At 42.1% G+C, this 23,419-nt stretch overlaps 1 protein-coding gene across 3 annotated transcripts in view; it reads right to left on the minus strand.

The window, feature by feature from the left end:
* Positions 1-1,331: 1,331 nt before the first annotated feature.
* The window catches only part of SLC2A9 (solute carrier family 2 member 9), a 197,940-nt gene continuing 175,852 nt past the window's right edge, over positions 1,332-23,419 (minus strand). For 2 of the 3 annotated variants that reach the window (XM_054484723.2, XM_054484722.2), the window contains 2 exons: positions 11,090-11,217; positions 1,332-2,790 (listed from right to left, as the gene is read on the minus strand). In XM_054484723.2, the coding sequence (XP_054340698.1) occupies positions 2,506-2,790; positions 11,090-11,217 (413 nt within the window). In that variant the 3' untranslated portion in view covers positions 1,332-2,505. The remainder of the gene's footprint in view (positions 2,791-11,089; positions 11,218-23,419) is intronic. The other variant, XM_054484724.2, reaches the window with a different exon arrangement.

Genomic DNA, 23,419 nt, shown 5'->3' on the forward strand with positions numbered 1-23,419 from the left:
AGAAGATAAGAGACAAGATGATTGTAATTGTGTTTCATGTATTCTGTGATTCCAACTGGATGAATAATAAGCAAGAAATGGACAGAACTGTCTAAAAATTAAATTGCTTATGTTGGGGGAGTAAAGGATATGAGATTGTGGGTGTCTTATTCTTTCATTTTTCAAAAATTTCCTTAATGTGGCTGCTATGGTTTGAATGTCCCCTCTAAAAGTCATGTTGAAACTTAATCCCCAATGTGGCAGTATTGAGATGCAGAGTCTTTAAAAGGTAGTCAGGTCATGAGAGCCCTCATGAACTAATGGATTAATGAGTGAATGAATGAACGGGTCATCATGGGAGTGGGACTGGTGGTTTTATAAAGAGAAGAGAGACCCCAGTGAATACAGTTAGCCGCCTCACCATGTGATTCCCTGTGCTACCTCAGGACTGCAAGAGTCCCCACCAGTAAGAAGGCACTCGTCAGATGTCCCTCTGACATTGAACTCTACAGCCTCGAGAACTGTAAAAAAAATAAGTTTATTTGTCTATAAATTACCCAGTTTCAGGTATTCTGTTATAAGCAGTAGAAAATGGAGTAAGAAATGGCTCTATGAGCTTTTCAAATAAAATAACATGTAAGAATAATTCCTGGCCTATTGCCTGACGGTCATAGTGTTCCCCATTCTATTTCTGTCACTTATTTGGGAAGGTTTTCCTGATTCTCACCTCTCACCCCAGTCATCCCTGTGGCATGTTTCTATATCACTGTATTGATGACAATTTACTGTACTGTAAAGTACAGTACTGATGACAACTTTACAGTTAATGCTTTGATTTTCTACCTTCTCTGGTAGACATGGGCTTTTGCAGGTGAGGGCAGTATATTTTCTTGCTTACTGACACATCTTTAGCATGTAGCTAGTGCCTTGTCTATGATAGGTACCTAGTAAATATTTATTGCCTAAATTCTCAAGTCTCCAAATAAAATAGAATACCAAAAAGCTAAGACTTTTATTTTACACTGTCTTTGGCTCTTTTGGTCTCAGGCACTTTTGGAACCCACACCTCACTTTCTCTTCATCTTGACAAACACTGTCCAAATTTTTCAGCAAACCCAAAGCTGGATGGCATGGTGCATTGAGTTGGCAATTAACCAAAGGAGTGGCCCAGTGATGAAAGAATACTCCACAGAAAAGGAAAACAGAACTCAAGTTTTGGCTAAGGCTGCCATCGTCAAGAATGATCTGAGGAAACCCAAGGGATTATGGCCGAAAGGATTCTAGTGGTATTGTTAAGTCAAGTCCTCTCTGGCCCCACTCCTATGAGATACCAAATTCAAACACACTGGTGCTAATTCAAGTGCACTTTACTTTACTTTAGGACACGTTGTTTCATTTTAGAAGCAAGTATAGGAAATCGCCCAAACCACAAGCCACACATTACGATGGCAGGCTGTAAGTAGATCTTACTCAAACAACCCTAGCATGTAAGAGTTAGAAGTGCCCTTCAACATATCTATTCCAAACACCTTCCTCCAAAGTTGACACAGATTTTCTTGGCAACAGTCAAGATGAGTAATCACCCAGTCTTCCCTTGAGCACTTTGAGTGATGGTGAACTCCCCATCTTTCAAGACAGCTCATTACCTTTTCAGAGAAATCTCTTGTAGACTTGGTAAACATGAGGTACATGTGCTGACACTCTGAGCCCCACACTTGTGGCAGAGATCACCAATTAATCACAATGTTTTTTTTCCCCCACTAAGCCTAGGTTTAGCTTTAGAATCATCCTCAACATTGTTTTTCATTTGGATAGAGGTCAATTTTCAGTCCCTGCTGCAGTTACGAGAAAGTTAAGTCTTCCACACATTGCTCTTCTTCATGTTCTCTGTGAGCACACAGGACTCTAATAGTCTGGGGTGAGGACAGCGTCAGCCCTGAAGTTTTGAGCCCATTCCTGGAACACAGTTTGGGAAAGACAAAATCTGCAGGCTGGTGGGTTGGCATTAGGATCTCCAAAACCTGAGATCCACAAGGTCAAATATTGGAAACAGGCATTTCTTAGGCACTATGAATAATCTTTCCACTGACTTCTGAAAGCCTATATCAGGGATGGAAGCCTAGGGTCATTGAGGCACTGGGACCCAGGTTGAGGGCAGGTCAAGGCTGCTTGTGGTAAAGCTGGGACTAGAACCTCAGTCTGTGATCTCTAATCCATTGAGTCCCCTATCAGACCAAATTTATTTTTCTTTGATAAAGCATTAACATACTATTTCCCCAATTTCATTTTGAAATCATGGGTTGAGTCATGAAGAAGGCAGGTCATCAACCTATATGGAAGAACGGTGGGTCTACTGAAACACAGAGTGATTCCTTGCAGCTTCCAGAAGAGTTTGGGAGATTCAGTTGTGAATAATGCTAACATAGTTGCAATGTTAGATTAGTACAGGTTTACTTTTAAATATTTAATAATATAAAAGACTTGCATAGCTTCAATTCATTTAAGCCTCCCAATAATGGGTAAATTTTAAGTTTCCTGAAAAGTGAGATCATCCATGTAGACAATCCTGTTTTTGACATAATTGTCCAACGTGGAGGAGGAAACTTGTTCAGGCCTTCCTTTTGTCTTACCATCAGTGACAGCTGAGTCAATTTTCTCTTCTGGTGGGTATGCTTTGTTCCTTTTGGAAAATGCCTGGCTGATTTCTGCATAGGTTCTGTTTTTGGTCTCAGGCAGCACAAAATATAGGTAGATAGCACCTGTCATACAAATTGTAGCAAAGACTAGGAAACAGTAGGTGTCCAGACTTTTCTGTGGAAAGGCAGAGACAAAAACCATCAAATAGATAATCAGTAAACTTGCTGTTAAACCATCTCTACACAGATTTTTAAAATAGCTCCACATTCATATACCAATACTCCTAGACAAAACACCATGTGTGATGTTGGCTCTATAAGGCAAGTGTGCCCTACATGAAGTGTTATCACATAAGGCTTGAATAAATCAGCTTCAAACTCTCGGAAAGATGAGAAAATGGCACTTTTTTGTTGTTGTTGTTGCAAATTTGGCATTTAAAAATTAATCATCATAAAAGCAAAATGGAATGCTTGCTGAATATTAGCTTAAGCTTATATTTACAATTAACCACATTGTCTCCATGCTTCTACTATACACATGAGACAAGAATGACATCAAAAGGGAAGAGAAATGCCTTAGTTCATAGGAAGAATGTGGAGCATAGAATAGGCCAAGGTAATGCCAGTTTTTCTAATATGCAAATGATCTAACTCACTAATTGATACTCTGAGACGGCCTTGCACAAATAAGAGAGATGAGAAAAAATAGAAATGTTCAATGCAATCACTCTGTTTTATGTATCCTGATTAGTGCTTGGACTAGAATAACCCTGCCAACTGCACTAGACCTTGAGCTTCTCAGTGACTCAGTCACCTCTGTAGCTCCTGTGCCTTATAGGAGGTACTCAGGACATGTTTGTGGAATAAAAGGCTTGAAATTCTAGCCTGAATCGATCTGCTTGCTTTGGTCTCCCAGGTACTGGGATTATAGGCATGAGCCACCATTCCAGAAATAAAAGACTTTCTGGGTCCCAGCTGTCAGGATTGTGACTATTATATGCAACAAACATCTACTGATCCAAAGATAAGGTGACACTGTCTTTGAATAATATTTCCCAAGAAGCAATATCCAGATTTTAGTCAATTCCATTCTATTCTTTGATTTGACAAACATTTATTTTTGGAGAATGGCAGAGTGCTTAAGCTTGATCCCTGGATCACATCCTAGATCTACCATTTACTAAATCTGAGACTCTTTGTCCCTCAGTTTCCATGATTGAAAAAGAGGATAATCATGGTACATGTAGGGTTGTTGTATGAATTAAATGAGACATTCCCTTTAAAGTGCCACATGCAGTAAATGTTCCACACCTGGGGGTGCTTAGCTCTTGAGACTGTGCCTTCTGCTCGTACAAAGACTTCAAGAGTAGTGTGGAGAAGGGGGAGAGTATGGGCTCTGAAGCCAGTTGAGTGGGATTCAAATCCTGATCCCATTACTCACATGTTGTTCTAACACTTATGATGTGCCATTTAAGATAGAATTTCAATCCACTGAGCATCTGTTTCCTCATTTGCAACATGGTGATATATACCCACATATTGTTTTGAAGATGAAATGAGACATATCAATTTTTGCATTCAACATCCTCCACACCCCCATCTGCAGGCGGAATGGACATCTGACTTATCAAGTCCAAAGTGGAGCCTCTAAAACTGCCTGCTCTAGCCGTCCTCATCTCTGCTGATGGCACCTCCATCCTTCTGATTGATTATGCCAACAAAAACACTTGGAGGCAGGCTGAGCTTCTCTCTCTCTCTCCCACCCACATCTGCTCCATCAGGAAATCATGTTGCTCCACCTTGAAATGTATTCCAAATCTGAGGGTTTGTCATCACTTCTATTGTAACCTAATTTTGGTGCAAGCCACCATTATGTTTTGCTTGGATTTTTGCAATAGCTTGTCAACTGATTTCCCTGCTTTTCACTTTAAGCATAATCTTAAGATTATTCTTAACAGACAAGCCAGAGTGATCCTGTTAAACAAAGGACAAAACTTGTCACTCCTCTGCTCAAAACCCACCATGACTTCCTAAGTCACCTGCAGGAAAGCCAAAGTCCTCACCATGGCCTCCAAGGCCACCGACCATGTGTCCCTCTTATTTCTCTGATCTTTCTCTCCTCACTTTCTTTGCCCCAACTCCACTGCCTTTATGATTTCCCTCCAGTATTAGGCCTCAGAATCTTTGCACATGCTGTTCTCTCTTGCTGGAATAATCTTTGTTTAGGCCTCTGTGTATCCTGCTTTCTTTCTCCTCTTCATCCGACTTAAAGGTCATTTTCTCAGAGAGGTTTTCTTTGACTCTCATTTCGAAATAGCCCCTCCCAGCCCTGCTTCATTGCCTTCAAAAACACTCATCACTATGCAGCATTATAGTGTGCAACTGCCTGTTTATTAACCTTCTCCCTACCAAGAGGTAACTATCTGAAGGCAGGAGTCATCATTTTTCTTGTATTCCCAGAGCCCGGAGAATGTCTGATATACAGTAGATGCTCTGAGTATCTTAGTGAGTGGATGGATGGACTGAGGCTCAGAGAGGCTTCCTGCCCTATCCCAGGCCACACACAGGGCTTCCTAGGACCTCTCTGACACCCACACAGCTGCCTCTTGCTTGGCTTTCTTTTCCCAAGGGACCTGATGGGTGTCGTGAGGATTATTCTCACAGCTTCACAAAATTCAGTCAAGAACACGTGGCTCAGCCAAGCACAGTAGCTCACGCCTGTAATCTCAGCACTTTGGGAGGCTGAGGTGGGTGGATCACTTGAGGTCAGAAGTTCAGGACCAGCCTGGCCAACATTGTGAAAACCCATCTCTACTAAAATTACAAAAATTAGCTCGGCATGGTGGCAGCCGCCTGTTATCCCAGCTACTTGAGAGGCTGAGGCAAAGATTAAAACTGGATCCCCTCCTTACACCTTATACAAAAATTAACTCAAGATGGCTTAAAGACTTAAATGTAAAACCCAAAACTATAAAAACCCTAGAAGAAAATCTAGGCAATACCATTCAGGACATAGTCACGGGCAAAGATTTCATGACAAAAATGTCAAAAAAAAAAAAAAAAAAGAGCAACAGAAGCAAAAATTGACGAATGGGATCTAATTAAACTAAAGAGCTTCTCCACTGCAAAAAAAAACTATCATCATAGTGAACATACAACCTACACAACGAGAGAAAGTTTTTGCAATCTACCCATCTGACAGAGTTCTAATATCCAGAGTCCACAAGGAACTTAAACAAATTTACAAGAAAAAACAACCTCATTAAAAAGTGGGCAAAGGACACAAACAGATGCTTCTCAAAAGAAGACATTCATATGGCCAAAAAACATATGAAAAAAAGCTCAACATCACTGATCATTAGAGAAAGGCAAATCAAAACCACAATGAGATACCATCTCATGCCAGTCAAAATGGCAATTATTAAAAAGTCAAGAAACAACAGATGCTGGCGAGCTTGTGGAGAAAAAGGAATGCTTCTACATTGTTGATGAGAGTTTAAATTAGTTCAATCATTGTGAAAGACAGCATGGTGATTCCTCAAAGACCTAGAGGCAGAAATGCCATTTGTCCCAGCAATCCCATTACTGGGTATCTACCCAAAGGAATGTAAATCATGGTATTATAAAGATACATGCATGCGTATATTCATTGCAGCACTATTCACAATAGCAAAGATATGGAATCAACCCAAATGCCCATCAATGATAGACTGGATAAAGAAAATGTGGCATATATACACCATGGAATACTATGTAGCCATAAAAAGGAATGAGATCATGTCCTTTGCAGTGACATGGATGGAGCTGGAAGCTGTTACCCTCAGAAAACTAACACAGGAACAGAAAACCAAACACTGCATGTTCTCACTTATAAGTGGGAGCTGAACAATGGAACACATGGCCACATTGAGGGGAACAATACTGGGGCCTATCGGGGGGTTGCAGTGGAGGGAGAGTGTTAGGAAGAATAGCTAATGGACTCTGGGCTTAATATTAACACCTAGGTGATTGGTTGATCTGTGTAGCAAACCACCACGGCATGTGTTTACCTGTGTAACAAACCTGCACATCCTGCACATGTACCCCCAACTTAGAATAAAAGTTGAAGAAAAACAAAAAGCTCAGAAAAAGTTTGACTAGCCCTGCCCGTCTCACTCTGCTGAGGCACTCAGGATATGACCCAATATTCTTCAGGTTGAAAAGAATAATTTGCTCTTTTCCAGAATTTATTGAACTCAAACTGCATTTTACAACTCGAGTAGAATCAAAGAGGCACACATTTGCATGCAATTTTCTCTGAATCGGAAAATATTGGCACTCCACACTGGAGACCGTTTTTCGCAGGCTTTATAACAAATGGCCCAAGCAACACTGATGCTGACCACAGCAAATGCTGCCAACAGGATCCCAGCGCCAGAGTGTGGAGGTGAGCATGAAGGGATGTGGGCTCCTCCCCACAACCACAGTGGCCTCCTTTCTCTATTGGTGATGAGAGGGCTAAGGATTTTCCCTGTTTTACAGGTGAGGAAACTCAGGCTTGGAGAGGAAACCCATGCTTGAGGAGTATGCCCAGGGCCCTCCGCTAATACATGGGCTTCAATACAGGCGTGATTCGTGCCGTTGTCTGTGGCTCTACTGGTTCAGACATTTTATTCTGAGGAAGAAGTCCAGGCTTCTTAGGGGTCTGTTTGGGGGCTGGAATACATTTGCCACTGACACTTATTGGAATAAGTGAAACAATCAAGATGTGTGAGTAGTTTCTCTTGGTGGCTGCTGTGGGCTGAACTGCGTCCCTCCTGAAATTCATCCATTGTGTCCTAAGCCCTAGCACCTCAGGATGTGATTAAGTTGAAATGAGGTCATTAGGGTGGGCCCTAATCCAATATCCTGCTGTTCTTATAAGAGACGAGATGAGGACACAGATCGACACAGAAAGGAGACCATGTGAGGACACAGGGAGAAGACAGCTGTAAGGAACATGTTTGTGCTTTGGTCAAGGGTAGGCTGAGTTAAACATCCAGAGTGACTTAGTGAGTTTAGAGGGCAGGCGTATAACTCCACCTGTTATCACAGCCATGTAGCCATAACATGGGAAGGGCATCCCTTGGCCCTACACCACTGTTGTCTGTAAAAGGTATAACTGCCCTGCTGACACTGTACCAGCACTCTCGCGCTGGCGCCCAGAGAAAGAGAAAGAAAACAAGAGCTGTCCATCTGCAAAATGGAAACAGGGGAGCTAGGACATAGCTCGAGTTCCGGTGCCCAGAGAAAGAGTTAAGCTGATGACCTTGAAGGGCAAGCTGGCAGTGCAGCCACATGTGGGAGCTGCTGGACTAAGCAGCCAAGACAAGGTGGACAGTGTGAGAGAACTAGTGTGAGTGAGCTGCTGAGAGACTACACTGCAGCTGCCTGCAGCCCCCTGAGTGTTCTTCCAGCTGTCTGCTCATCCACCCACTGCCTTCAGACCTCAGCATAAGCTGGAACCTGACCCTGGGAATAGCAATTGGTGTAGTTGTGAACTTGACAACAGCCATTTACAAGCCAAGGAGAGGGGCCTCAGAAGAAATTAACCCTGCTAAGCCCTTGAGCTCAGACTTCTACTTTCTAGAATTGTGAGAAAATAAATTTCTGTTGTTGAAGCTCCCTAGTCTGTGCTATTTGGTCATGGCGGCCCAAGGCCCAAGTAGATGAACATAGTAGCTCTTGATTGTGGCTGAGCTGGTTTTCAGAAGGGAGGTAGGTCAGAAATGGTTCATGTATGGCATCTACAACACATACATGTTGCTCCCGTGGGCGGGTATGGGTGGGGCTGTGGTGGGCTGGGGTTGGGGGATGTGACTTAGAACTTGTTAGCCCTGTATTTCTCTAATGCATTGATCATTGCTCATAGCAGCCCCCTAAGCCCAGCTCTCTAACTTGCTAAGCTCCTCTCTAGAAAGGAAATTAAGCGTGGCTGCCTTCTTAGGCTTGGGTCAGGAAGCTGACATTTCACAAAATACTAAACGTAGCTACCTGCCCAGCGTCTCCATCTGTATGTCCAGCCTGGCTCTTCCTGCTCCGATGAAGGTTCATCAACAGTCACACCTGCAATGTTTCCCGAATGACCCCTGAAAACCCAGACACCCTGGACATACCCAGCTGCTCAGGAACTGTTTCCAGAGGGGATTTGTTTCGAAAATGCCCACAGGCATAAGAAAAGGCTCATAAATGACAGGCAAGAGAAGCAAGAATAAAGCAAAGAATTGATCCTAGTTTTTAGAAATACAAAAAAATCTAGGTTTGGAAGTGCAGTGACCTTGGAAGTTACTACATCTCTCTGAGCTCATCCCCTTGCCTGTCAAAGGGCGTGATACAGGCACTACCTCCTAGCACAGGCAGTGGTAGAGTGCTCTGGGCACACAGCAAGCGTTCAGTGAACACTATGCTAAAGTGGCACGTTGGTGCTGTTAACGCTCAAACTGTGGCAGGCAAGCAAGGTCTTTCACACCCCACACCCCCGAGTGGCTCAGAAGATAGTGGCCTGCTTCTCGGACATACAAATCTCAATACTGGGCCATGTGAAGGTGCTGGAGCTTCTCTACTTAATTTATAAATGTGATGGGGGAACCGTGTTGACAGAAGCAGCTTGAAGTTAACTTTTGCCACAATGACGACTTTACTGACACCTGGCTCTGCTGGCTTTGAGCCAAACTGTAAAAAGCCACTTGAGGTTTAAAGTCAATTGAAAAGATAACTTGTTATGTTCTGACTGCAGCCACGTGAAGGTGTCCCAGGATGGGAGTAAATGGGTGTGGGATCTTGAGTAACTCCATGGCTCATGGAGCCCCCAACAGCACTTATGTTTCAGAAATAGAGTGGTTGTTGCTAAAACACAAAGATGCCTTGAAAGTTCTGGGTGTGGCAACCTTCTAACCCTCCTCCGAGACGAGGAGGCTGTAGCAAGTGATGGATGGAGAGGGAAGTTGAGCACGAGGTGGTGAAGTGGAGAAACTGGGTTTGATGCTGATTGTGGGAACTGGGCCGACCATGTCTGCTTCCTGGACCTCCTTGCCTGTACAGTGGCAAGGATCAGAAACTCCACCTCAGGACTGTGTGAGGGTGATGTGGGCACAGAAAGACATGCATGGGGGAGGGGGGTGGCACAGAGCAACTGCTCCGTAACTGTGAATGTGGGAACAGCCACCATGCAGGCTTGGAGCTGGGGTGGCTGGTGCCTGGAGTGCCCCATACTGGGAGTTGGGTATTGGAGTGCAAATACTGACCTTCGGCTCACCTAAGCTGGCAGCAGAATCTCTGGGATGTGTCGGGCTTGGCACTAGTAAATTAGCAGGCAGACTTAGAACTGAGTGTCCAGAACAGTTGGTGAGGGGAGGAAGACAGGTTTGAAATAGCTCCTGAGAATGGATGGTGATGTATCTGACGGATTCTCACCTCCTCCAGGTGGTACCACCCAGCACTGAGGGCAGCAGGGAGCCCTGGTGGGCATTTGAGCAGGGACGCTTCATCCTCCTTCTGCAAATGCTTCCGGGCCCCTTGCTCTGTGCAGAAGGCTTGCAAAGCCTTTTGTGTTCCTGCTCCCAGATAACCCTCTGATCTGATCCTCTATCTTGCCCATCTTTCTTGCTCACTCTGTTTCAGTCATATAGGCCTCTGGGTGGTTTCTTACACAGGCCAAATATAGCCCTGCCTAAGGGCCCTTGCACTTGCTGTTTTTCTAGCCAGGACTTCACCATTCCCAGACAGCTCTGCTCCCTCACTTCACTCAGGCCTCTGCGCAACTGTCACCTCCTTCCAGAGCCCTTCACGACTGCCCCATTTAAAATAGCACTTCTGCCTCTTTTGTTTCCCCGTTCAGCTCCAGGACCAGGAAACACAGGCTTTGTTACCACTGTATCCTCATTGCCTAGAATAGTGCCTGGCACACAGCTGGGACTCAACATATATATGTGTTGAATTAGTGAATCCAACGAATAGATTCTTTCCCTACCCAAAAAGACTTGTATCTGATTCTTGAGTATGTGGGCATTTTCCTACTGATCACTGTCACCCTTGGGACAATGATCCCATTAGCTGTGGTTATGATGATGACAATGAGCATGCTAAATGGGTGGTGGTTTGCAGTGTGCACTGGAACTATTAGATGGAATTTGTTTTACACAGTGATGAGCACATTGCAAAAATGATAAGTAGGCTGTAGGTTTGAGTTGCTAACCTAGGAGTCCTTGCATACCGTCAGCAATGGGTAGTCCATGCCCTCTGAAGCAGCCCACAGCATTTAGGGAAGCTCTAGGAAGGCATAGGAAACAGAAAGGGATGAAAGGTTTTGCCCGAAACATAGTTTCTTCCTTCCTTAGGAAAATAGCATGAGTTTCCAGTTGAGAGGACAGAGATCAACCTCTGCTCTATGAATCACCCCTCAAGGGCTGCAGAATCAAAGGGAACCCCATGGGCAAAAGACTCCTTGTCAGTCATACCTGAATGAATGGGAAGAGGAGCCCAACAGCAAAGTTGGAGAGCCAGTTGACGGTGCCTGCGATGATGAAGGCAGCCGGCCGCTGAGATTGCTGGAAGAACTCACCAGTCAAGATGAACGGAATGCCACCTGCAATGTGTGAGCCAGGACACGGAATTAATCACTCTGAGGAGGTCATGCCTCCAGCATCCATCTCCATCTGCCACACTTTAGAGCCCCCCGCTGCCCCTTTACTGGATGTGTAGTGGGCCCCAGTTCCTGAGTCGCCCTTGTGGCTTAGTGTTACTCAGTGGAGATATCATTGATATTGGGGTGGGACAAGTCTTTGCTTTGAGAGACTGTCCTGTGCAATTGCAGGGCATTTATTACCCTTTACTTTCTGATGCCAGGAGAGCCTCCAGTCACCACCACAACCCAAGCTACCTCCACACATTTCCAAACTCACATGTGGTCTGAGGTCTATACCCTTCCATTCCTCCATATCCTGTACAGTGAGACCGGTGATCGCGCCCTGTGCCCAGACTGGGACCTAGGACTCAGCATGATTGCTGGGATCCCACTTGAACCTCCTCATCTCCAGCTGGAGTCACCACTCTGCCAATAAGATCTACACCTGGGTGTTTCTCAGACAAGACAGAGTGTGTACTGGATGGGAAATCCCTCAGGGACTTTTACTAAACTCTAGAGAGACACTGAACACAATTTGGAAATTACTAGGCTGGAGCCATTCATTGTGTCAACATCCAACAATTATTTATGTGCTGGGGCTGTTCCTACAGTGAGGTCAAAAGCAACATGTCTTTGCTTTCATGGGGAACCCTTGTCTGCTGGGATGACTTGTTCATTAAAATGGGAGTGAGTCCAGGAATGGAAAACCAAACATCGTATGTTCTCACTCATAAGTGAGAGCTAAGCTACAAGGATGCAAAGGCATAAGAATGATACAACTGGGGCCAGGAGCAGTGGCTCATGTCTGTAATCCCAGCACTTTGGGAGGCAGAGGCCGGTGGATTACCTGAGGTCAGGAGTTTGAGACCAGCCTGACTAACATGGTGAAACCCCATCTCTACTAAAAATACAAAAATTAGCTGGGTGTGGTGGTGCATGCTTGTTATCCCGGCTACTCGGGAGGCTGAGGCAGGAGAATCGTTTGAACCTGGAAGGTGGAGGTTGCAGTGAGCCGAGATCAAGCATATTGCACACCAGTCTGGGCAACAAGAGTGAAACTCCCTCTCAAAAAAAAAAAAAAAAAAAAAAAAGATAAAGAATGATACAACAGACTTTGGGAACTCGGGGGAAAGGGTGAGAGGGGGGTGAGGTATAAAACACTACAAATTGGGTGAATGTATACTGCTTGGGTGATGGGTGCATCAAAATCTTGGAAATCACCACTAAAAAACTTATTCATGTAACCAAACACCACCTGTTCCCAAAAAAACCTACGGAAATGAAAAAATTTAAAAAGGGGAGTGAGCAAATGAATAAATAAATATAAATACAAAATGTGATAAGCATTCTGGAGGAGATGCACTGTCTATTTTGGCAGTGGGTGGAGAACGATGCTCTGGGGAGGAGATGGTGGAGATGTGGATTGAAGAAGGAAAGGTGGCTCCTGAAGATCTGGGGAAGATCATGCCGGGTGGAGGGAGGGGCCAGCACAGGTCCTACAGGTGAAAAGATTGGGCCAAGGTCTACAACAGGGGCCAATCTGTCCAGACACCTGAAGGAGGCAGAGATGCATGGGGTGAGGTAGCAAATGAGAGCAGGGCCAGTGAAGCAGCCTCTTGTAGATCAGAGGGGTTTGCAGTTGAAGAAAATCACTTTGGGCTGCTATGCAGCAGTTGAGGTGATCAATTTGCATTTCACAGAGGTCACTCTGTTTGGAGAAAAGCCTGGAGGGTGTAGCAGTGGATGCAGTGGGCTGTTGGAGCAGTCCAGGGAGGAGGCAATAGTTGTTTAGGGGGGCTCAGATCACGGCAGGTGAGATGAAAGGAAGGGGCTGAATTTGGAGACAATTGTTTCATTGAGGTAAAGCTTTCAAGGTAAAGCATTGCACATACACAATCACTTAGCAAGCTGACCCAACCAAGCAGCCCAGGGTGACAAAGCCACAAAGCCAGGGCCAACTCAAGTCTGAATCTCTCCAGACCTTTCACTGTTATCACCCCACTATGTTGCCAGCAAGGCTTGCACTCCAACAAATCAAAAACGACTTGGAATGGACCGTCCCCTCACCTCCCACTACGCTGTGAGCCCCACTGAGCAGGCACTATTTCCATTTGCCTGGCATTTCCCACAGAGTAGATACTCCATCAATATTTACCTACATAAATTAAATGCTCAGAAGTTGATTTTGATAAGATTTGATATGCTGTTCACTACAAAAATACTAGACTCTGTATCTTAAAGTTATCTATTGAACTGTGTGAAACAATGGTTACATGCTGAAAAGTAATGAAACCAGCCTTTGGGTCTGCAGAATATTTCATTGTCAGAAAGTGTTTGTGTCACACACTCAGTTGGTCCTGCAGCTAACACCACTGGGAATCAGTTCACAGCAATTCCGAAGCCTGAACAGGGTTAGGTGATGATGTTTCACTTTCTGTGTCTTTCCTGGGTGTGTTTTTGGAAGCACCTGTGGATAACTCAGTACTTCTGATGCTGGTACAATGGAATGCGGTACAACAACGTACAATGCAGTAGAACACTGACAAATTGCCTCCTGGTACATCTCTTTGTTTCTTCAGAGCTTGAGGCCATGACTTGTTTATTGGTTAAGGCTCCTGATCCTAGCACAGTGATGAACACATACCAGGTGCTCTGTAAGTGTTTGCAGGATTGATGAAAGAATAAATGATTAGGATGCCAGGGAATTCGTGGTACATTGATATCAGATCCTCTCTTTCACTAGGCCTTCAGACCAAGCCCTAAGCAACCATGAGGAGCCTGCACAACGCCATTGTACACAGGTGTTTTCATTCCTGTTATCTCCTTTGATCTTCACAATCAGAGAAGGTGGTAAAGCACAGTGGACTGGAGCTTGGGCTTTGGTGTTAGTAAGATCAGGTTTAAGTCCTATCTCAGCTAAATCTTTCCAGAAAGGAATTCTCTCACCTGTAAAGTGATGATAGTAGGAGCTTACTACTGGGGGTATTTGTGAGCATGAAATGAACTACTACTAAATGCAAACACTTAGTATAAGTCTTGCACACGAAGGGCACTCAATAGGTGTTAGATACTATAATAATAATCATCAAGACTCCTCTGTATTATATCCCCCATTTTATGATTAGTTAGCTGAAGCTTAGAGAAGGGGAGTGATATATGCAAGGTTTCTTAGCAAGAAGTGATGGTGATGAAGAAGATGATGATGGTAATGATGATGATGATGGTGCTTCTGTAGCTGCTGGTGAAGATGATGATGGTAACTGTGACAGGCATTATGAAAAGCACTTTACCAGGTCTCTAGAAGGAGAACTACAAACCACTGCTTAAAGAAATCATAGATGGCACAAACAAATGGAAAAACATTCTATGCTCATTGATAAAAAGAATTAATATTGTTAAAATTACCCACAGCAATTTATGAATTCAATGTTATTCCCATTACACTACAATTGACATTCTTCACAGAGCCATAAAAAACCATTTTAAATTCATATGGGAACCAAAAAAGAGCCTGAATAGCCAAGGCCATGCTAAGCAAAAAGAACAAAGCTGGGGGCATCATACTACCTGACTTAAAACTATACTACAGAATTATAGTAACCAAAACAGCATGGTACTGGTACAAGAACAGATACATAGATCAATGGAACAAAATAGAGAACCCAGAAATAAGACTGTGCAACTACAACTATCTGATCTTTGACACACCTGACAAAAACAAGCAATGGGGAAAGGACTGTATTCAATAAATGTTGTTGGGATAAATGGCTAGCCATTTGCAGAAGATTGAAACTGGACTCCTTCCTTACACCATATAGAAAAATACACTCAAGATGGATTAAATACTTAAATGTAAAACCCAAAACTATAAAAACCCCGGAAGACAACTTAGGCAATACCATTCGGCAAATAGGCAGAGGCAAAGATTTCATGACAAGAACACCAAAAGCAATTGCAACAAAAGCAAAAATTGACAAATGGGATCTACTTAAACTAAAGGGCTTTTGCACAACAAAAGAAACTATCAACAGAGTAAACAGACAACCTATAGAATGGGAGAAATTTTTGCAAACTATGCATCTGACAAAGATCCAGCATCTATATGAAACTTAAACAAATTTACAAGAATAAAATCCATTAAAAAGCAGGCAAAGGACATGAACACTTTTCAAAAGAAGACATACATGTGGTCAAAAATCATATGAAGAAAAGCTCAATATCACTGATCATTAGAGAAATGTAAATCAAAACCACAATGAGATACCATCTCACAACAGTCATAATGCCTATTATTAAAAACTCAAAAAATAACAGATACTGGCTAGGTTGTGGAGAAAAACGAACATTTATACACTGTTGGTGGGAGTGTAAATTAGTTCAACCATTATGGAAGACAGTGTGGCCATTCCTCAAAGATCTAAAGACAGAACTACTATTTGACCCAGCAATCTCATTACTGGATATATACCCAAAAGAATACAAATACAAAGATACATGCATGTGTATGTTCATTGCGGCATTATTCACAATAGGAAAGACATGGAATCATCCTAGATGCCCATCAACGATAGACTGGATAAAGAAAATGTGGTATATATACACCATGGAATACTATGCAGCCATAAAAAAGAATGAGATCATGTCCTTTGCAGGGACATGGATGGAGCTGGAGGCCATTATCCTTAGCAAACTAAACGCAGGAACAGAAAACCAAATATTACATTTTCTCACTTATAAATGGGAGCTAAATGACGAGAACAAATGGACACACGGAGTGGAACAACACACATTGGGGCCTACTGGAGGGTGGGAGAACAGAGAGGATCAGGAAAAATATTAATAACAAATAGGTACTAGGCTTGGTACCTGGATGATGAAATAATCTGCATGGCAAACCCTTATGAAACACATTTACCTATGTAACAAACCTGCACATGTACCCCTGAACTTAAAAATAAAAGTTAAAAAACGCACTTTATATATATATTATTTTATTTAATTATCACTATGATATGATAGTTACTGCTATTATTTTTCCATTTAATATATAAAGAAACTGAGGCTTGTGGAAGGTAAGTAATTTTTTCAAGAGCACATCACCAGTAGGCTGCAAACTCAGTGACTCTGGGTAACTCCACAGCATGAGTTTTAACTACTCCCGTGGGCCCCAAGCAAGTCTAAGATACTAACAAAACTTAAAATACTTGAAAAGAACTTAGCTATCTTCATAGTTTTATCTGAATGCTCTCCCAAACCCTGCAATTCATTTGTCTCTTTTACTGAAGGCATTGGCGGCCTGATTTCCTAAGAATCTCTCAAGGTCTCTTTCTTCCAATCCAAGGTAAAATGAGAAAGAATGGGGTTTGATAAAGAAACAGAATGAATTTCAGTCAGGCCTTCTTTTATTTTTATTTTATTTTTCAGAATGGAAATAGTTTTATTGTTTTTTTCTGACTTTCATAAATAATATTTGCTCATGTAAAAAAATTTTTAAAAGCATGCAACTTGACAAAGTATAAAAAGGAAACAAAAATTACCTCTAAGCCTTCCACCTAGAGATGATCTCCATTTGTATTTTGGTATTTAGCTTTGAGGTTAAATGTTCTGTGAAGAAGATTGGGGCTACATGGGATATTTGTCTTTTAGGTGTTTGCCTTTTTCTACCCAGAGCCCTGAGGAAATTGTTCTTTATCTTTGAAATTCATTAACTTAACTATGATGTTTTTGATTGTATTAGTCCATTTTCACACTGCTATAAAGATATGCCTGACACTGAGTAATTTACAAAGAATAAAGATTTAATTGACTCAGAGTTCCAAATGGCTGTAGAGGCCTCAGGAAACTTACAATCGTGGAGGAAGGCAAAGGGGAAGCAAGACACATCTTACCACATCAAAGGAGGACAAAGAGAGAGAGCAGGGGAAACTTCCACTTTGAAACCATCAGATCTTGTGAGAACTCCCTCTCTATCACAAGAACAGCATGGGGGAACCACTCCCATGATTCAATCACCTCCTACCAAATCCCTCCCCTGACATGTGGGGATTACAATTCAAGATGAGATTTGGATAGGGACAGAGAACCAAATCATATTCTGGTGTTGATTTTCCTATAACGACTTTTTGTAGAACATAGCATATCCCTTTGAGCTGCAGATCCACTCTTTATTTACTTCTTATGTTATACCTTTGAAAATGTCTTATATTCTACATGTTGGATTCTTTGCTTTAGCGACACCAATTATCCTTGTGTTGGATCAGCTTTGTTTCCCTTTCCTATTGGTCATCTCGTGAGCGACTTTGTTCTCTTGTTTTCTGCATAGATATTGTATGCTCTGGGAAATCTCTCTCTTCCTTCTTCTCTCCCTTTCTTTCCTTTCTTCTTTGTTCTAGTTTCCCAGGTTGGCTCTTTCCCTGTGCATTTTCCCCCATTTCTCTTATCCTTATTGGAGTGAGCTACTTTGTCCAGATTTCCACCTGCTGTGATATGGTGGAAGACCCATCTTTGACACCTTTTCTTTTTATTATCTTCTAGTTTATCTTGGCTTTCACATCACAGTTTGAGATCTGACTACTATCTTTCAGTAAGTTTTCAATGAATTGAGGGAAAATGTGGCAGGGGTGGGTTGGGTAGAAAAATTGGTTAGGGCTGTCAGCAGCCCTTTATGGAGGATCTGGGTTCTTCTCTCTCTCTCTTCTTAGATTTTGTAAAGTGACATGCACCAGAACCCATTCCATGTGGTCAGGGGCATATTCTACTCCAGTGGCCTTTAACTGGTTTCCTCAAATTAGGACATAGTCTTAGGAAGTGGCAATCCCCAGGACCCTTTCAGAGGGCTGCTTGGGGGGAAGGTATCTTCTTGATCTTTCTCTGCAATGGCTGACGCACCTGCTCATTCTGTCTCCCCCATAAAATCAAGGTGGTAGCGAGAGTTTTTAGGGTTCATAAAATCTCCTTCTCTGGTCAGTGATGTTTTCTTTTTTTTATTATTATACTTTAAGTTCTAGGTTACATGTGCACAACATGCAGGTTTGTTACATATATATACATGTGCCATGTTGGTGTGCTGCACCCATTCACTCATCATTTAACATTAGGTATATCTCCTAATGCTATCCCTCCCCCCTCCCCCCACCCCACAACAGGCCCCGGTGTGTGATGTTCCCTTTCCTGTGTCCATGTGTTCTCATTGTTCAATTCCCACCTATGAGTGAGAATATGCGGTGTTTGGTTTTTTGTCCTTGCGATAGTTTGCTGAGAATGATGGTTTCCAGCTTCATCCATCTCCCTACAAAGGACATGAACTCATCATTTTTTATGGCTGCATAGTATTCCATGGTGTATATGTGCCACATTTTCTTAATCCAGTCTATCACTGTTGGACATTTGGCTTGGTTCCAAGTCTTTGCTATTGTGAATAGTGCCGCAATAAATATACATGTGTATGTGTCTTTATAGCAGCATGATTTATAATACTTTGGGTATATACCCAGTAATGGGATGGCTGGGTCAAATGGTATTTCTAGTTCTAGATCCCTGAGGAATCGCCACACTGACTTCCACAATGGTTGAACTAGTTTACAGTCTCACCAACAGTGTAAAAGTGTTCCTATTTCTCCACATCCTCTCCAGCACCTGTTGTTTCCTGACTTTTTAATGATAGCCATTCTAACTGGTATGAGATGGTATCTCACTGTGGTTTTGATTTGCATTTCTCCAACGGCCAGTGATGATGAGCATTTTTTCATGTGTCTTTTGGCTGCATAAATGTCTTCTTTTGAGAAGTGTCTGTTCATATTCTTCACCCAATTTTTGATGGGGTTGTTTGTTTTTTTCTTGTAAATTTGTTTGAGTTCATTGTAGATTCTGGATGTTAGCCCTTTGTCAGATGACTAGATTGCAAAAATTTTCTCCCATTTTGTAGGTTGCCTGTTCACTCTGATGGTAGTTTCTTTTGCTGTGCAGAAGCTCTTTAGTTTAATTAGATCCCATTTGTCAATTTTGGCTTTTGTTGCCATTGCTTTTGGTGTTTTAGACGTGAAGTCCTTGCCCATGCCTATGTCCTGAATGGTATTGCCTAGGTTTTCTTCTAGGGTTTTTATGGTTTTAGGTCTAACATTTAAATCTTTAATCCATCTTGAATTAATTTTAGTACAAGGTGTAAGGAAGGGATCCAGTTTCAGCTTTCTACATATGGCTAGCCAGTTTTCCCAGCACCATTTATTAAATAGAGAATCCTTTTCCCATTTCTTGTTTTTGTCAGGTTTGTCAAAGATCAGATAGTTGTAGATATGTGGCATTATTTCTGAGGGATCAGTGCTGTTTTCTAAAGATTGGAGACAGAATCTCCTATGCTAGAATTATCCTTTATTAGCTGCTAGTTTTCTAGGTATGTGATATATTTCCTTGTTTAATTACTGCTGGCCATTTTTTTTTTTCAATCTGTGTAAAGGTTTGCTTTGTTGGTATTGTTACTGTTTTTTAATGACTCTTTTCCTGCTCATTTTCTTAGGTATTTGCAGGAGGAAGGTTCTGTAACAAGTCTATGCATGACCACATTTACCTAAAATCACTTGATTATTAGCTTTTCAAAGGTAAGTTATTGGTATTTCTTGTGGTAGGTGTGTAGGTGCTGCTCATCTGAAAATTATATCCTTCAAAATTGAAGAGCAGGAGAAAACAATCCCTTCTTATAAAGGATTTTGCCAAGAGAGTGCCTTCTTTAAAATTCTGTGGTTTGAGACCTTTACTTTTGTGGACTTTTTTATTCATAAAAATACTTGGCACACCTTATCTCATCAAATCTTTCTTCATGATCAAACTATGAATTATGAATTGTAATTACAGATTAGGAAACTGAAATTTCAGGAAATAGAGGGCCTTGCGCAATTACTAGTCCTTCTTGTGACTGGAAGAGATAGGACATGAAGTTGGGTCTTCTGACCATGTCTTTTTGACGGCACCTCTCATTTCAAAAGAACAGAAAGATAGGGAAGGTGTCATGTCTGTATCCAATGTATCTTGCACAGGGTCCTCTCCATATCACAGTTCTCAATATATGTTGCCCAACAGTCCAATATAGCTTAAACTTTGAAAATTAGCCCCAAATAATTATGTATGTGGGTCCACTCATCTTGTTATCTTATTAGAGTCTTCTTTGCTATCTTGTTTGAGTATCCTATTCTGGATTGCCTCAGAAGCAGACCCTGAGAAGCAGTTTATGTGCCAGTTGATCCCAGGAAATGCAGGAAAGAGTGCAGGAAAGTGAAGGAGGTGGACAAGGGGTATGTTATTAGCAACACCACCATGGGCAGCCACATCTTAATCCAACTGGGATCCTCGGGAAACTGTGGAAAACACATCTCAGACTTAGCCAATCTGAGGGGCAGGAGGGCTGGGTTATTTATCCACCATGTCTCATCAGTCACTCACTGAGTGTTACACTTTGAGCAGTGCTTTTGGCCTGCCACGGTGTAGGCTGAGAAGGCTGGGGAAGTCCTCAGGCAAAAAGCCACATACAGGAGCAGTTGCAGGTCTGTCCAGGAATCACAAAAGGGTGTGGACAAGGGGATTTGGGGAAGGTAACAAGAATCTTTGCTACTGCCATCTATTCCTTAAGTGTTTAACTTCTCAGTGACTATTGCAATAATCAGGTAGCCATTGCTAATAACAACAGTGAAGAAAATCTTTATATCATATACACCTAAGTACTAGTTTCAGGAGTTGGGGTATAACACTAGGGTTAAGAACATGGGGTGGAGGTCCCACACCCTAATTAGGAGGGTGGAGTGGGGGTCTTACCCTAAAGTTAGGGGCCTGGGGTGAGGGTATAACACTATAGTTAGGGGCCTGGGTGGGGGTCTGATACTATAGTTTGGAGCATGCTGCTTGAATCAGACCATCTGGGTTAGAGTCTTGGCTCTGCCACTTGCAGGCTCTGTGTGACCTTGGGCACATTAGTTCACCTTTCTGGCTCGACTTTCGTCCTCTGTAAAGCAAGGACACTGAAATTGATTTTATGGGGTTATTGCAAAGCTTAAAGGACCTAATGCAGATAATACACATTGAACTGTGTCAGAGGTGTGATGAACACTCAATAGCTTTTAATGATGATGATGATTATTCAGAAGAAGCATAATCCTGTGATCTGAGTAAGCTTCCTGGCTCCTGGATCCCATGGACACTGAGCCACACTGGTTGACTAACTGTTTTTCCTGAGTGGGTGGTTTGCCCGCCAATTTGCTTTGGCAGAAAAGGGCTTCCCCAATAACATATAGTTGCTCTTGCCTTAGTAGCACATGCACTGTAGAAAAGGAAACCAGATTTGAATCCATGCATTTGAGGCACAGAATCCTAGGATACTGCCTAGGACTCTAGGTGAAATAAAAACTCTTATTTTACAGGTTAGGAAAATGAAGCTCAGAGGGGGAAATGTATTTGCTCAAGATCATGAAACTTGGTGGAAGAGCCAGATTTAGTTAAAAAAAAAAAAAAGTCCCTCTGACTCCTTTCTTTACAGAATATCAAGAGGTGATATGGATTGAGGTATATGTCCCTCACCTTGAAATTATTTTATTCCCCTCTTTCTTTCTCCCCATCTCTCCTTCCCCCATTCATTTTTCTCCCTTCTTGCCAGGAAAATAGAAAATATGTGCTGATTAATTGAGTATTCTATGTAAAAACTTGCCAAGTAATTTAAAAAATTCTGTAGATATCCTAAAAATATTCCTAATAATTTTGAGACATTTATCTACTTCATTAATAATGCCATTATTTTTCCTTCAGAAATGTTCATAAGCAAAGAAATATTCTTCCACCTCATTGGTAAATTCCTAATAGTTATATTTAGTTATGTTCAAGTGAAAAGGAATTGAATTATGCACATTCTTCATATAAAAATTACTTTTTGAAAATTGCCTTTTCCTCCAAATCTCTGTTTTCTGTGAATCTGTGCTCAAGCTCCGCTTCTTCATATAAGAATTACTTTTCGAAAATTGTCTTTTCCTCCAGATCTCTGTTCTCTGTGAATCTGTGCTCCAGCTCAGCTGGTCTAACAACCAAGCCGTCTTGTGGCAACAGCTCCTTGGTGTCTATAGTGAGGAACAATCTGCTACCTTTCTTTCTCCAGAGATGAACCTGATATAAATTCCCATCACTTTACCTACTAGCTATGTGACCACATGTATCTATGGTTCTCAGTTTTCTCATCTATGAAATGAAGATAACAATAGTTCCTACTTAGTTTTGTTTTGTGCATTAAATGAGACTGTGCTTAGCAACGCGCACCTGTGGTATTTCTCTAAAGCCAGCTTTGTTATTTCTGCTTCCAGCAATGTTTCCTACATATTATCTTTAGGCCCTTTCTCCCTCCTCTCTATTTCCTAACTCTTTCCCACATACCCTAGAAAAGTTCAATTTTAATTTTATTTTTGAATAAAAGAAATAAAGGGCAGCTGCCCAAACTTTTCATTAATTCACATTTATTAAAGTGCTTCCAATGGAACCACGATCATCAATTTCTGAAGCCCTTCAAAATATCTATAAACCCCCTTAGAAATTTCCTTAAGTGTGTCCATATGTCACTTAATCCTTTAAATAAATTTTCTGTTAAGCACCAGGTTTAAAAATAGCTCTCTTCTTTTATTGAAATATAATCATTTTGAAAACTCTTCATGGCCATTCTGCTTTGTTTATGTCAATAGACTTAATCTTGTTCATCCATTCATTCATCCATTTCCATCCGACATTTACATGTCAAGTCCTGTGCTAGGCATTTGCAGACTCTACTAGTTGATGTAAGAACTATCTTGGGAGGCAGTTATTCTAACTGCATTTAACTGGTGAGGAATTTGCGACCCAGGGTAGAGAGTGACTTGCTCAAGGTGGCACAAACAGTAAATGATAGACTTGGCTCCGAAACCAAGAGATCCGGAGTCAGGTAAGAGACTGTCTCCTCTGCCCTTTCTCTAGGAGAGACATTTGAGAATTTGAAAATGCACAGGCTCCCAAACAGATGTGTTCCATGACAACAGCCAAGATATATCAGCAATTAGAACTCATGCCCTGCAGTCTGTTGGAACGGGTGGCACTGGAGTGCACACAGGAAGCTCTTCCCCTCACAGGATGTATGCAAGGTCTGTCCTGTCATTTCTGAGAGGGGCTT

Source organism: Pongo pygmaeus, chromosome 3, assembly GCF_028885625.2.
Source record: "Pongo pygmaeus isolate AG05252 chromosome 3, NHGRI_mPonPyg2-v2.0_pri, whole genome shotgun sequence".
In the NCBI taxonomy this organism is placed as follows: Eukaryota; Metazoa; Chordata; class Mammalia; order Primates; family Hominidae; genus Pongo; species Pongo pygmaeus.